At 38.4% G+C, this 17,364-nt stretch overlaps 1 protein-coding gene across 1 annotated transcript in view; it reads left to right on the top strand.

Annotated features, from left to right (window-relative positions):
• LOC136859594 (oxidized low-density lipoprotein receptor 1) overlaps positions 1-17,364 on the top strand; it is a 104,005-nt gene that overhangs the window by 69,918 nt on the left and 16,723 nt on the right. Inside the window, exons 2-3 of the mRNA XM_067138705.2 lie at positions 3,819-3,884; positions 12,749-12,882. Of these exons, the coding sequence (XP_066994806.1) occupies positions 3,821-3,884; positions 12,749-12,882 (198 nt within the window). The 5' untranslated portion in view covers positions 3,819-3,820. The remainder of the gene's footprint in view (positions 1-3,818; positions 3,885-12,748; positions 12,883-17,364) is intronic.

Below are 17,364 nucleotides of genomic sequence, written 5' to 3'. Positions count from 1 at the left end.
AACAAGTATTGGGAATTGAATTGCCTATTTTTTTTTCACCAGCATACTATGTACTCTACCATGTATCTGTTCTTTTATGTTTGCATGATGACTGGTGACATGGACTCAGCTTAAACAGAGGAAATGTTGCTCAAGACTGATTAGCTCAAGCCAAGACCCAAGATGAAGCCGCAGATGACGTAGTCTTCGGATCGCAGCGATTGCCTGTTCCATGATGCCGTAGTCCAGCTGAGAGCCAACAGAAATCCAGTTACGAGATAAGTATTACGAGTTGCATCGTAATGAATTTCAAATCAATTAATGAAAAATATTTATAGGTGTACAGGAGTGCTAGATATAAGAGATCAAGTGCCAATGAGAAGATATATGAATATAAATGCGATTTATTAGCCGATGAAAAGTGCTATTTTGTGCTATATAACTGCAATGCTAATGTGATAATGTTAAGGTTATTGGTAACTAGATCTGACTGAGTATTTATACATGTTTTGTGCCAGTTAATACGTATAGACCGTGAAGCGTTTAACTAGTTGTGGATGTATAAATATAAGCGAGATATAAGACGTAACCTAGAAATTCAGGTCAATATGTATACCAACCATGGCCAGTATGATAATAATATAGTAAAGAAGTGTTTGATATTACGAAGTTGCAGTGTATAAAGAATAGTCAGGTTATTGAATACTGCGTCCGTAACACAGGGGTTATTTTAGTGGAATTGAGTGATGATATATTTTAAATATAGAGATATATATATATTTACAGAGGAAATGAAATGTTAATGTGGCATGTTATATGTAGAATGAGGAAACATGCTTCTGTTCGTTATTGAAGAATGGGATAGATAATTAGAATGCGGATTCCTGTGTTACGTAATATATTTAGATTTGGGTTAGCACTGCAAGTAATGAATATAGGCCATGTTGAGTTGAATGCACGTTTCGATCCATGCTGTTTTTGTTTCGTTGAAACTTTCGGAAGAGGATATGGTGAGGTTACGTGTTTGTTACGTATTACGATATATATATCTTTAGGAGTATAATGAAATCTCGCACATTTACGTATTTGAAGGTCAGCATGTTAGCGCTTACACGAAGTACGGTCTGCTTTATCGAAACTATGGCACAGCGAAGAAATATTTGGGAGTATGTAAATATTTTAGCACATGACTTGCACTGTATGGCACGATTTTCGCAGATTAGAATGACGTACCGTCAAATCTATGGCACTCCGTACTAGATTTAGTTGGTTTATGTTGTACAGATGGTGATGTACTGAATTAATATATTCATTTGGGTTATGATAGGAATTTTTGGTAACTGTATGGGTGTTTTGAACCCATAATTAAAAAATGCTAATGTTTATCTCGTAACGTGGAAAGTCACAAACAAGAAGCCAAACGTATATTTAAATTGTTGGTCAAATGGACCGAAAACCAAAATGAAACTTAACTTATGCCCCAATGAAAATTCCAAACAACATTAAATGAAAGATATTCCACTCCTCCTTGATTTAATAAAGGTCTGATCCCTATTTGTCCCCTCATACGAATTTAATCATGGAAGATATGGTATAATTTGGTTATTATTAATTATGTAAGCAAATGTATTGAAGATTTGAACGTTTTTCAAATATGTTTATTCCACAATCCAAGCATTTTGAGGATGATACTTAAAATATTACGATTTTCCTTTCCTTATTGACAATGAATATATATGAACTATTTTTATTAAACATTAGCATGCTAATAAATTGTATATAGATTTGATTTTGCATTTATAATCCTTAAGTAGGTAGTAGTAGGATAGCATACGGAATTATTGAGCTAGCTTACGCTTAATATTAGGTGAGGATCTGATAACTTCTTTTAATATAAGGATATATTATAAATATTTCAACGGATGGCGACTCTTCAACGGAATCCGCGATTTATTTAATGCATTTAGGAACAACGAAGTGAGTTTTACCCTGAGAAATGATTATATGCCATATGTTAGAACTTATGCTCGAGAATACAATTCCAGTTTGGAATCTTTGTGTGACTTGCGACCCGATACTTAGAATTAAGAGGCCGGAGTAATATTCACATATGTGTATGCACAGGTAATATTTCAAAAACGTAAGACAGATATGCTGGTAAAGGTCGCAACTAAAAAGTATGGCATACTACCTTACCTTGAATTATACAAAAATAAGGAATGTAAGATAATGCATAGAGTTGCCCTTGGGACATTTAAATGTACCGGATTTCATTAAAATAGAAAATAAATACATCCTTATTACAACCCCTAAATACTCTCATAACCATATGAAAAGATCTATAACTTTTTTTTTACAAACCCGATGATGTGATTACCCCAATGAAGATCATTCCTTGTATTAACATCCAGGTACTTACAATGTTCCCCATGAGATATTATCACTCCATCAACACAGTACTTCAAAATGAGCGGACTTTTCCACTTAGCGAAACTTACAACTTCAATTTTCATCCCCTTTACCATCATACCATTGTCTGCTGTCTATCTCACAACATTGTCTAGGTTTTTTGCAGTCACTCACAATCGTGCAACTTATTTATTACTGTATTTAGTATAAAATCATCCACGATTAGCCTTATCTGGGATTCCAGTTCTCTACTGATATCCAGATATACTGTCCACTTAATTGTTACAGGAGCAGATAATGCTTCGCTTGCTCTAATTCTCTGAGTTCTATTTTCTAGAAATTTAGCCACTCATTCAACTTCTCTTTTATCTAGTCCAATAGGCCACACTTTTGTCAGTAGTCTCCCACGATCTACCCTATCAAAAGCCTTGGATAGGTCAATAGCAATACAGTCCATTTGACCTCCTGAATCTAAAATATCTTGCTGGAATCCTACAAGTTGAACAGCACAGGAATTCACAGCAATAAACCTTAAAGACAGCTGTTTGTGGTTATTCTTGTCAAAAGGTGGGAAACGACAGTATTGGTGTTGCAATTGTCACGATAAGTAATGTTTAACAATTATTGTGCTGAAACTTCTAAAATTGGCTAATTACTTATGATACATTGCCATATTTTTGTAATGTCATAACATTTAATTTATACACGATTTCAAATGGACTAACATTAAATTTTGCTTTTTTTTTGCTGGTGAGTGTTTATAAAAATTACAAAGTATTGAAAAGGTGGGTTCTCAAGAGACATTCTTTCATAAAAACATAAATTGTTCAATATGGACCCAATTATGAAATTTATAAGTAGTATGTTCCGAGCTGCCAGTGGAGAGCAGGTGTGGAATGATGTTAGTTAACAAATATGCTTGAGTGGAGTTTTCAAAGGTAGGAAAGATCATAATATTAGGATAAAATTGGAATTTGAGAGAGGAGAAATTGAGGCAAATTTTCATTTACAAGAGAATTAGGGATTGGAATAATTTATCAAGGAAAATGTTTGATACATTTCCAAGTTCTTTGAATTCATTTGAGGAGAGACAACTGACACCTGGGCGACGCCCTACAGTAAATGTAGATCAGTGGTGACTCATTGCTAGTTGTTATTTAAAGCTCTTGGTTTTTATATACTTTATGGCGAAATGAATAAAAAATAGCAGGCATTAATTTTATTCTAGAAGATTCTTTGGCTACATCTGACCTTTATAAATAACTTATGATCAATTCTGTTTGCAGGACTCGCCATTTAAAAAAAAATGTTCCCTAAAACAAACAAGCAGAAAGAAGTGAAGTAGTCACAAAGCACTCAAGAGATATTTAAATGTGTTTGTTAAATACAAGTGATCCATTATAAAGCAATATTGTTTTTTATGTTTACAGACATGACGGGACTGCTACGATTATGGTGTATCACCCTGATCCTTGCTCCACTGGTACTTCTGGAAGGTAAGTGTTTTCTCTGTGTTCTGTAGCTCTGGTGCTTGTAGTATTACATAAATGTTGATAAACAAACAGCCTTATAATAAAAGCAGGCCTAACGCAAGGTGGAATTCTGACTCCTCTTCTTCTAGCTGCTCTAATGGAAGAGATTCAACAACTAAGTTATGTCATTGGTAGTGATAGAATGAAAATCTTGTTCCTGATGATATCCTTGTACGGAGTGACAAATCAATCCATTAGTTGTGACAGATATTGATAGACAGGCTTGTCGCTCGAGCCTGATGCCCGTTACAGAATAGGCTGCTCCTGACATGAAGAACAGACATCTGTTCTGGATCTGACGCTTAACTTTAGTTATGACTGAATACCTTTCACTCTATTAATCTTGAGTAGTGGGTTGCCTATTCCATCCCCTATGCTGTACTGTCCCCAGCAGGCTCCCTGGCTAGGCAGACCAACTGGACCAACTCCTCCATCACTCGTCCTTTCTTCTGACTTGTAATAGGCAGATAATGGGGCCACTCCTCCCGTACTTGTTATGGATACTCTCTTGCATTACCCACACATGACCTGCAGCCACCACAAAAGAGGAACTGCAGGTCTGTGTTAAAAATTTGAATGACTGCCCAAGGCAGTTCGGCCTGTGCCTAAATGTTACAAAGACAGAATATCTGGAAACTAACTCAGTCACATCTCTAGCAGGATTTCTGTGCAATGAGCATACAGTACATGAGACCTTACATAGAAAGGAAACTGCTGAAGAGGTGTAAACAACCATCAAGTGAACTTAACCTGTGAATGTGAGACATAGAATGCAAGTGTGGTGATCAGCAAGACAAGGTGGTCTAGCCTTTTGAAACTGACAAAAGAAAGGGAAGGGCCTTGGGGTTAGAAGAGAGCAACAGTTGGCCAAGGGAGGTCAGACTGGTAAGTGCGGAGTGCAAGCAATGAGAAACCGCACTGGTCACCGTCTCACGTTTTCACGTTGATAACCTCTTGGGTTGCCACAGATACTGTGGGGGTATTCTCTCTCTCATCCACTGGAAGTCTTTGGATGATGGTGTAAACCCATTTCAGTGGGACCTGATATCTGAGAGCTTGTCTGTGAAGTGATCAAGGAGCTGAAGTGTCAACTGCCTTCACAACAGGTCGGAGTTAAGTCCTACTTAAGGCTGCTGTAAGTGGAGCCACCTATAATTAGCACAAAATAGATCAGTTAATTAAAGCTATGAAAACATGACAACTCGGGTCTGATGTTCTATTTGGGAGTGTTTTTAGAGTGATGCTTTCAACATTTTCTACACCATAGCATTATCCCTTGTATGATATTTCCAGCAGCTCAGATTATGACCCAACCCTCCATCTGAAAGCTTTCAACTTTTAAGATAAAATACTGAGTATATTACTTGGCATCTCAGTGAAATGTTAAAATATGCCACCCAGCTTGTAAGTTCATTCTTTAACTCACAGATGCATTTTTTAGCTGTAAAGAATTTGGAAGGGAAATCGATTACTGGGGAATGAAAGATTTTCTTAAGTGTTTATGCATTTTTAGAGGCATTCACAGTTCTACAGCAGGAGATTTACGACAACGATGGGATAGGAAAAGGCTAGCACTGGGAAGGAAGCAGGTGTGGCCTAATTAAGGTACAACATTTGCCTGGTGTAAAAATGGGAAACCATGGAAAATCATCTTCAGGGCTGCCAACAGTGGGGTTCGAACCCACTATCTCCCGAGTGCATGCTCACAGCTGCATGACCCTAACCACACAACCAACTTGCTTGGTACTGTTATATTTGATTTGGAGCTATTCGTCGCACAGGAATTTGCAGTGGATTACATGTTTCCTTCAGGTATTTATGCGAAGTAACATGGCTCTATTGACATGTTAAAATGATATTTTCCTACGAAAGTGCGTGGCAGTAACTTGAAATATGATAAAGCTGAACAAAGTCTGGTCTGAAGTTGTGCAAAACTCTCCATGGTTCTCAGGTTACGTGGTACTGTGATGTTGATGATCCCTCCCTTAATATCTGCCCTATCGAAAAGAGTAAAATGGCTCTTTAGTTTTTCCTGTTACCCATCTTGAAGCAACTTGCACGACTTGTCCCACGGGACTTGGACTAAAAATACAATTTTTCGTAATCATCTGCATTATTACCCATCATACAATAAATACGTACATGCCATGAAGGAACAGAAATAACATATTCTGAAATGTTTGTTATATAGTCTTTTGATAGACCTAATGTTGTTGTTTTTCGTAGGGAACCTGAAATATTTGTCCTGAATGAGTAAATCCCTATGAAAATCAACTTCTATATCATCTGATGGCCAAGCAGGCATCAATTTTTGGTAATGAGACAAAGTCTATCATAGTGCATTGGCACTGCCGGTGGCTCCAAGTAGCCTACGCAGTGGCCTCCATGGTATGCACTAGCCATGTGTCTTGGTGGGTGTGCTAGGTACCAACTGATGAGCCCAACTTAGCACATGGGGGCGAAACACCGGCAACCAAGAATGTGTTAGCTGGAAAATTTATAATGTCCAATAATGGATCTAATGTTAACGAAAATATCAGAGAATAATCTTCCTATACATACCAACTCCATATGATTACCATGACACCTGATAACACAGATGAACTTGCAGCTTTTACAATTTGTTTTATGTTGCACCAATACTGATAGGTCTTAGGGTGACAATGGGATAGAAAATGGCTAGGAGTGGGAAGGAAGCGGCAGTGACCTGGTGTGAAACTGAGAAACTACAGAAAACCATCTTTAGGGCTGCCGACAGTGGGGTTCAAACCCACCATCTCCTGCACACGAGCTCACAACTGCCCGATCCTAACCGCACAGCCAACTCGCTCAATGGAGTTGCTACTTGCAGTTGTTCTTTGATCACGTCAGGTACCGTTACTGCTTTGTCATTGTCAGTCAAGATGCAGTACACGTTATATTGGATAACAAAATTGGTCATAGCCACACAAAGGGCATACTAGAGGAAATTCGGTGTTTACAATTGTCCACACAGGTATACAATACTGCCGTTGGTATACAAGTAGGGAACAACTGCACATCTCATGAGTGAAACTGGCAAGAATCGTTTTGTCTTGACTTCCGACAGTTGTTGTGGAGTTCAGGAGTGACTATGGGGATCACCCTGTAACTCTTCAAGGTGTCTGTCACAGGAGATCATATGCAATGTGTCAGAGATGCGAAGAAGACAGGCTTAAAGCCGTATGGGGTAACATCTGATAATGAGCTGCTTGAGACAGGTAAGGCTAAAAGAGTGGAATATTGTTGTTAGTTCCACATGACCATTGTTCAAAATCCTGGCATACTGTCCATTACATGCTTCACAGACGAGGCATGGTTTCACCTAAGTGGTTACATAAACTCACAGAACACACGCATTTGGTCTGCACAAAATCCACATGGAACTGAAGAAACACCTATGTCCCCATTGAAAGTCAGAGTTTGGTGCATACTATCAGCAGACAGAACTGCGGGTCAAATTTTTTTCCATGATACAGTGAACACTGATGAGTACCGATGCATTTTCAGTGAATTCTTTTGGCAATTAGATGATACTGAGCTGCATCAAGGGTAGTTTCAACAGGATGGTACCACTTGTCATATATCACATGAGTCTATGATGTTGATCCAGAGTTACTTTGATGGTTGTATAATCTCCAGGAATTTGTGGCTGGCAAGATCACCTGACTTAACCCCACAGGAAAAATTCTGGTGAGGTCATCTAAAGGAAAGAGTCTACGCTTCATGCCTTCAGACTCTAGATGATCTGATGGAGAATATTATGCAAAAAATCAACAGTATTGACAACACAACCCTCCAGCGAACTGCCAGAAACATGTTCAGCTGTGCCTAGAGGACATTTTCAGCACAACCTTTAATGGCAAAGTAATCTCCAGATATTCTGCACATGCAAAACACAATAGCACATTACTTCTATCCTTCCTGTCAAAATAAACATAAAATGAATATCAGCAGTTTTATATGAATCAGCCTGTATAATTTACATACATAAGGAAAGGTCCAATAATACTGTCCTGTGGGACCCTCGCTACATCATTACAGGATCAGAAAATGCTTCACCTATTCTAAATCCCTGAGTTATATTTTCTAGAAATGTAGCCACCCAATGAATCACTCTTTTCTTTAATCCAATAGCCCTCTTTTTCATTAATAATCTTCCATGACCTACCCTGTCAAAAGCCTTAAATAGGACAATTGCGATACAGTCCATTTGACTTCCTGAATCTGAAATATCTGCTATATCTTCCTGGAATCCTACAAGTTGAGCCTCATTGGTACAACCTTTGCTAAACCTGAACTGCCTCCTACCAAACCAGTTAATAATTTTATAGCTAAAAATTTCATTTTTGTTCCATATTGAAGTGCAATTATCAACTCTTCATTCAATTTTTATAGCTCCTTTATGCAAACAGTAATCAAATAAATATTTCAGATACAAAATTATACCCCAACCCATTGCTCTTAATATATCCCCATAACACATAACATCACTTGGTTCATTCCAAGTTATGTGGTAATGTCATACTTTCATGTGTGCGTATGCTGGGTGTGCCCCGCCCCTCTCTCACACCGTCTGAGATCATCATCATCCACTGGTTTTCTCCATATACTTTCTTTCCATTCTTCAGCTCTGTTCTATTCTATTCTGGTGTCTTTCATTTGTTTTATTTTATTAGTTTCCATTTTCTTCTACACACATTCATCCCTATTCGTCTGATGTCCTCTCTGATACTTCTCAAGCACGCACGGTGTGATAGAACATCTCATTGGGGCTTAATGCTGTTGTAAGCTCCCGCTTGGAACACTGTGCCATCATACAGAGAGCCACCTGGTGATGAATGAGCAATTCCCCAAGGGTAAAATATTCTTAAATTCAAACCCTCATTATTGTAGAAGACTTCCTCGTGAATTGAGATTTTCTTCTGAAGATACGGCTCAAAGTCCTCTGCGAAATCGTAAAGAGTTTCAGCTGGATTTCTTGACACCGCATAAGCCCATATCATGTCTACAAGTACAGGTCATGAAAGCATCAATGTTAACAGATGATTATGTTATTAAACAATTTCACATCAGCATCAGTGCCACCCTTTCTAGGCCTGTACACCCCACAAAACATAAAGTTGACTGTTATCTTTAGAGATAAGCCTTACACCTAGTTCCTCTTCCACCAGTATGAGTACTCCCATTTTCACTGAATATAGCCCCTTATTACTTTTCTCAACAAACCCCTAACGTATACCTAACATTGTGGTTCATGTGAAATCCATCTGAGCAGAGATCCCTATTTTTTACCCACCCTTTAGGATCTAAAAATTCTCACTCCCAATTTTCCACATATCCATTCCATATCAGTAGCGTAGTCAGGATTGGCTGATGTGGTGGGGGGTGGAAGTTATAAAATGCTGATAGAACACAATGAAGGTGCATGTCTGGTGCGTACATGCATAACTTGTCATTATAAGGACACTGATATAAGTGAATGATGTTGCAGTACCCTACAAAACAGTGTTCTCCCTAGGACCTTTATAATGGGCGCACTGCCCCGCCACTTTTACAGACTGCACAGCTAACATAACCTAGATGTATATGCTAGTTACATAATATTAATACATACTTGAGTCGCTGGGTGCTCTAAATTAAACATAAATACTGTAAAACTATTTATTTAATATTCTTCATAATTGTCAGCAAAATTGCATCAATTACATTGGCGTTTAAATGTTTAGCTTCATTATCATGTAGTGCTGTGCGCAACTGGTGTGCGGTTTAGTGTGCAATCACATACGAACTTTCGATTTCATGAGGCTACAAACCCGTATGGCACTCCACACCAACCGAGTGATAAGCTCTGGAGTTACATGATTATGAACTTGTAGTAAAACACTAGTTCAAGATATTCTTATGTCTTGTTCATGATAATAACACAAAAATAGTTCAATTTTGCAGTTAATGTCTACCTGTCTGATATTATCGTTAATCCTCTGAGGAGGATAAATTAAGATTTTATCATATTTATGTTTAAGTAGAATTCCCCACCCGGCTACTCATTCATGCCACTCGGCTTTCTGTGGAGAACACTGACAAAATCTTACATTAAAAGACAGAACAGGAGCAGTATGATCAAGGTCAACAGTTTTACAGTGAATTGTAAGTTCAGTTCACAATCTAAAATACAATTTTTAAGGCTTCTTAGAAAGCAGGCTCAACAGATCTGTTGGTTCTACAATTATGTCTCTGTTTATTGTCAGTTTCTTTTTATTTTTGTAAACATTCCACCTGGCTACGCTCCTACTCCATATTCTCATTCAAATTCTTATCACCCTCCAGTCAGTATCCCTTCTATGTAGTATCTACTCCTTTAAACTTCTCCTGTGCTGTCATAAACAGATTCCGTACATCCCCGACTATGTTAGTACCTATTGCTGCTTGCCTTACGTTGTTGGTACCAATGTTGAAACTTACCACCTTCCCTTCTATTTTCCTTAATGTCTGCCTTAATCTAATTCTTGGATAACACTTTCCTCCACACATCTTCCCCACATGCTTAACAATTGAGCCACCCCAACCACCTAATTAGATCCCCTCTTCTCCTAATCTACCTTAACTTCCCTGATGGATACAGAACGTACTTGCTCCTCCCTTCTTTCCCTCTCACAACCCTGCTCCACCTTACTCTTCATATCCTCTATTCTATGTTTTTCTTTCTCTTTCCTCTGCCTCACCCCTACACTGTAACACTTCCCTGTTCCTCATCATCTCTCTGCTGTTCCACCTGCAGTCACCCATAGCAGTTCCTCACCAACAGCTCTCCTGGACACACTGCTTGAGGAAAACCCTTAGCCTTCATTTTCCTTCCGCTTAAAATCTTAGCCCATTTGTCTTCTCCAGCTTCTTCCCTTCCTGCCCCTCCTGATTCATATCCTGTACATTGACTGAAGAAGACCTACCTTCATTCCTGTTAAAGCCTAATTATCTCCCTCAAACTTGCAGTATCTTCCCTCATTTTCCTTAATGCCTGTTCAGACCCAGAGTCCCTACACCTGCCTCCCTCAGTCATTCTTTTATCTTCTTCACAGATATATGAAATGAAATAATTTGTAATATTATGGACATTAAATTATTTTAAAGATGCCTGAATGCAAGTGTTCAATAAAAAATGAGTAGCTACAAGAAATTATTATTTTTAAACAAGTTGCTTTACGTCGCACCGACACAGATAGGTCTTATGGCGATGATGGGACGGGAAAGGTCTAGGAATGGGAAGGAAGTGGCCGTGGCCTGAATTATGTTACAGCCCCAGCATTTGCCTGGTGTGAAAATGGGAAACCATAGAAAACCATCTTCAGGGCTGCCAACAGTGGGGTTCGAACCCACTATCTCCTGAATAGTGGATATTGGCCAAACTTAAGCGACTGCAGCTATCGAGCTTGATAAATTCTATTTTTAAAGGGAAACATTATCACATTTACAATTAACATAAAAAATGTTGCCTTTAACCCCGGACAGGTGGCGCTCGATGCAACATTAGAGGTGACGTGGGACACTTCCTGACCACTATGATTGAACTTGTTCTAATAAAAGATTACTAATTTTTATGTATCATATATTGATGTAATAGGTTTATTAACTCAATGGAATGATATTTTATTGAAAATATAAATCCAATACTAATAAGCTTCACAGCATATGAATATTACAGAAGTAAAAACTTGCCATATGATCTTTATTAAACGCCGTATCTTGCTGAATTCAGATGATAGCCTCAGATTCTGCTGACTACATAATGCTATTCCTACAGTATATTCCCGGGTAGTAGGGAGGGGTCCTTCCAAAATAATTATGCTACTGGAAATAATTATCCTCTTCATGATAATCCATATTGTGGTAAGTAATTTGTTTGTGAGTATAATTTTGTCTGACTTTTTCATTTTCCATGTTCATATAGTTTACAATGAGTTACAACATATTATCATTTGCAAGAAAAATGTTCCAAGCTTCTTCAGGTGATGATACACTTCTTGCTATGAGTTTCATTCCCGATAAATGAGTGACAATGTTGTGAGTTTTTAGAAGGAGGAACTTTCGTCCACTCCTGTTATGGTCCAAAATTGTTGAGAAAGAGATAAATAACCATCACTAATATTTACTACCTCTTCATTAGCATTCTGTCCTGTTTCGTGTACGAGTCTGTTACTTCTAATTTATCCTCACTCTCACTAAAACTTCTTCCTCTTCCACAGACTGTATAACACCCTTGCCTTAAACTCTTCATAACTGATTTCAGTGATAAGGGATTGACTGAATGAATTCCTAACATGATTACACAAGTATCTCCCTGGGTACACGCAACACTGCTGCTGATGTACTTCTGGCGAATGGGACTGGTGGTGCAGGAGTGCAATAGAACAAAATACATTTCCACCAGATCAACTCCCGGGTTAAGAATAAGAATGTGTTATTATTTCTAGTTGTAGGTTTTTTGGTTACAGTATTGTTCATGTAACAAATTTACTAAAAGAAGTTCTCAGCATACAAAGTGTGTCCTCATTTCCTGTTCTTGGTATCAGGTTACTGTAATATGAAATAGCACCCTCTAGGTCAGTGAGGAAAGCAACAGGAAACTACCTCTCTCCTCATTTCCCTAGCATGCCTGTTCATGGACAACTGGGCCACCTATGACAGATTAAGGTTGAGCTGTTGGGGATCCAACCAATCTTGAGGCTCAGGATTCAACGTACTTATGGTCATTTTGTAATTTCAATCAGTAACTAATTTTGTATTTTCTATGTTTGTTTGTTTGTTTTTAGATGTTGAGAAGGACCCCTTGATCACCAGCGATGTGGAGGATGAGGAGGCGACAGCCAGAGGGTGGGCTCCAGCCCTGGAGGGAGTTTGGTCTCCTCTGCTTGAAGAGTGGGCCATCCTTGCCAGAGACCACAAGGTGAGCCTCACGTAATTTACTAGATAGTGCTTGAAGAGTGGGCCAGAGACCTCAACATGAGCCTCACATAATTTAGTAGATAGTGCTTGAAGAATGGGCCAGAGACCACAACATGAGCCTCACATAATTTAGTAGATAGTGCTTGAAGAGTGGGCCAGAGACCTCAACATGAGCCTCACATAATTTAGTAGATAGTGCTTGAAGAATGGGCCAGAGACCACAAGGTGAGCCTCACATAATTTAGTAGATACTGCTTGAAGAGTGGGCCATCCTCGCCACAGACCACAAGGGGAGCCTCACATAATTTAGTAGATAGGCCTACTGCTTGAAGAGTGGGCCAGAGACCACAAGGTGAGCCTCACATAATTTAGTAGATAGGTCTACTACTTGAAGAGTGGGCCATCCTTGCCAGAGATCACAAGGGGAGCCTCACATAATTTAGTAGATAGGCCTACTGCTTGAAGAGTGGGCCAGAGACCACAAGGTGACCCTCTCATAATTTAGTAGATACTGCTTGAAGAGTGGGCCAGAGACCACAAGGTGAGCCTCACATAATTTAGTAGATACTGCTTGAAGAATGGGCCAGAGACCACAAGGTGAGCCTCACATAATTTAGTAGATACTGCTTGAAGAATGGGCCAGAGACCACAAGGTGAGCCTCACATAATTTAGTAGATACTGCTTGAAGAATGGGCCAGAGACCACAAGGTGAGCCTCACATAATTTAGTAGATACTGCTTGAAGAATGGGCCAGAGACCACAAGGTGAGCCTCACATAATTTAGTAGATAGGCCTACTGCTTGAAGAGTGGGCCAGAGACCACAAGGTGACCCTCTCATAATTTAGTAGATAGGTCTACTGCTTGAAGAGTGGGCCAGAGACCACAAGGTGAGCCTCACATAATTTAGTAGATACTGCTTGAAGAATGGGCCAGAGACCTCAAGGTGAGCCTCACATAATTTAGTAGATACTGCTTGAAGAGTGGGCCAGAGACCAAAAATCAAATCAAAAATCAAAATCTCTTTATTTGCAAATGAGGTGTTTACCTCGGTGGCAAATGGTACACTAAAATACATTATTGTCAAGCACTAAATATTAAATTAACAAGAGAATAAAATTTTCCTATAATACAATATTATATAATTTACGCTAACGATTTTTTCTATTAAACACACAGCTCATCCTTAATAAATTTACATTGTTTACAAAATTCTACTTATAATATCTCCTGTACTACATACAAATATAGTCATCTGATATACAGTATGTGGAATTACTTCAAATGATACTGTACAACTGGTATAAGATTAAAATTTACATTGCATTTATTTACTTTTTCTTTTCTTTACCCATTCTGGAACCTAAGTAGCATAACGACCTGCTGCGTCTTAACCAGAGCCCCTTTTACCACCACTTTTCAGAGTTCCTGAAGGGCCTTCACAGCTACCGTAGCGGTCCCAGGGCCCTCGAAGTCCCCACTGTACTTCACCCCTACAGGCAGTCCCCTACTTTGGCTGTCCAAACTCCTTAGACCAGGGGATGGAATTAATTTATTTACACACATTTTTAATTTGCAATAACCTGCACTGGTCGAATGCCCTCTAACACTTCATTTATTTTCTCTGTTGCTGTTTATTCTCTTTTTGAATATCTGTACAGATTTTGGAAAAGGATCAAACACTACCCCTGGTAAACTGTTCCACTCCTTCACACCCTTCCCAATGAATGAAAATTTACCCCAATCGCTTCTGCTAAAATTCCTTCTAATTTTATATTTGTGGTCAGTCCTGCCGATATAATTATTTTCCAACTGAAGCCTCTCATGGATATCTCCCCATGCTGCTTCTCCTGTATAGGCTCTATATAAACCTATAAGTCTAGTTTTCTCCCTTCTCTTACTTAAAGTTTCCCAACCTAGTTTCTTTAACATTTCTGATACACTACTCTTTCTCCTGAAATCCCCTGTTACAAATCTTGCTGCTTTCCTCTGCACACTATTTATTTCTTTTATTAGGTATTCTTGGTGAGGATCCCAAACACTGTTTGCATATTCCAATAATGGACGAACCATACTTAAGTAACTTTTCTCTTTTAATTCTTTGTTGCATCCTTTAAGTAGCCTCATTATGACATGTAACGATCTGTATGCTTTCCCAACAATGTCATCCACATGACCCTTCCAATGCAAATTACTTTCAAATCTTACACCTAAGCATTTGCACTTGCCATCTTTTGGGATAACTACCCCATCCAAAGTATATTCAAATTCAGTTTTAAAACTCCTGTTTGTAAATGTTGTAACAGTTGATTTGCCTCCATGAACTTTCATGTTATTCTCTTTAACCCATTGTTGGATACTCTCAAGGTCGCTTTGTAATTCTGAACAATCCTCAATGGTATTTATTTCCCTGTAAACAATTATGTCATCTGCATACAATCTTATTTTTGATGTTATATTGTTCCCTAAATCATTTACGTATATTAAGAAAAGTAACGGACCGATTATACTACCCTGTGCAATTCCCTTCCAAACTTTCTCTTCCTGCGATACGTTAATTCCTACTTTGACTTTCTGAACCCTTGAATTTAGAAATGTTTTTACCCAACGTGTAACCCTTACGTCCAATCCTATTCCCTCCAATTTCTTTAATAATATTCCATGTTCCACTCTATCAAAGGCTTTGGAAAGATCTATGGCTATGCAATCTAACTGGCCTCCTGAATCCAATTGATCTGATATGTCCTGCTGAAATCCCACCAGTTGTGCCTCACAAGAATATTTCTTTCTAAATCCATACTGGCTCCTCATGAACCAATTTTTATCATCACATATCCCTCTGATGTACTTTGATATTAAACTCTCCAGTATTTTACAAACTATACTGGTCAGGCTGATTGGTCTGTAGTTCTCTGGTTTCCTTTTATCACCCTTTCCTTTATAAATTGGTATTATTATAGATTCCTTCCATTCCTTTGGTATTACACTATTATTTATGACATAGTCAAAGAGAAATTTTAAATAAGGCACTATGTACCACCCCATTGTCTTTATTACCTCCCCAGTAATTTGATCACTTCCTGCTGCTTTTCCTTGTTGAAGCAGTTGGATTTCTCTGAAAATATCTTCATTTGTGAACGAGAAGCTTCTTGTTTCCCTCTGTGTCTGTCCCTCTGTAACTTCTGTTTCGGTGTCCAACTCCTGACAATCATCTACTGAATCTCTAAATTCCCTACTAAAGACGTTTGCTTTCTCAGTATCTGTTAAATAGTGTTCACCCCCTTCTCCCACCATTACAGGTATTTGGATTCCATTTCCTTTTTGATTCCTGATATATGAATACAGCTTTTTCCATTTCCCTTTGTGGTCATTACGCTCTTGAAGAATGCCATTCATATAATTCTCTTTTGCTTCCTTTTTTACTCTATTCAGTTCCCTCATTAGCTGTTTTCTACTTTCTCTACTCTCCCTACCTTCTTTGATTTTCATGTTTACTATTCTACATTTTCTTTTTAATTTTCTTATTTCCCTTGTATAATAAACAGGGTCTGAGGTCATTTTACCCTTCTTAACAGGTACAAATCTCTTCTCTCCTTCCCAAACGATTCCTTTGAATTTAGCCCAAAGTGTATCCACATTACTCCCTTCACTTATCCAACAACTGAATTGTGATTTAAGGTAAGTCCCAAATTCATCAACTTTAGTTTTTCTGTACAATTTCTTGTTTTGTGTGACCCTCTTATTAAGCCTTTTTGGTACCAGTCCTACATCCATTATTACAGCCTTATGGTCACCTATTCCTTCAATTACCTCAGTTTTATCAACAATTTCCCGTGGTTTAATCAAGAATACATCTAGTAAGTTATTGAGACGAGTTGGTTCTTGTACTACTTGTGCAAATCCTCCCTCCCAAATTAACTTATTTGCCAGTTTCTGTTCATGGGCTTCACTTGCAGCTCCATTCCATTCAACCTCAGGCAAGTTTAGATCTCCCCCAATTATTACCACATCATTATTATTGTTTTTATGAGTATAATCTATTATTTTCTCAAATATTTCCATGTCTCTTTCCTCTCTTCCTGGCCTGTATGTTCCTATAATTCCCACCTCCTTCATATTATCACAAATTAATTTTATCCCTAATATTTCATCCCTTTCATCGGTAAACCATTCATGTGAACAATATGTTTCCTTCACCAGAATAAACAGTCCCCCTCCCTTTTTATCTCTTCGGTCTCTACGATAGACTGTGAACCCTTCTGGAAATACTTCTCTATTACCCACCCCTTCTCTCAACCATGATTCCACTCCTATCACCACATCAGTCTCATAAGATTCCATCAATGTACCGAATTTTAATTGTTTATTTACTACACTCTGACAGTTTACCAGGAGCAATCTCAGACCTCCTTCCTCCCTAAAAATTGACTGTTGCAATTGGGTAACTTGAAATTCCTTACTTTCCTGAGTTTCATTTACTAGTT

Source organism: Anabrus simplex, chromosome 1, assembly GCF_040414725.1.
Source record: "Anabrus simplex isolate iqAnaSimp1 chromosome 1, ASM4041472v1, whole genome shotgun sequence".
In the NCBI taxonomy this organism is placed as follows: Eukaryota; Metazoa; Arthropoda; class Insecta; order Orthoptera; family Tettigoniidae; genus Anabrus; species Anabrus simplex.
Note: the sequence above shows the minus strand (reverse complement) of the source record. Positions and strands in the feature narration are given on the sequence as shown.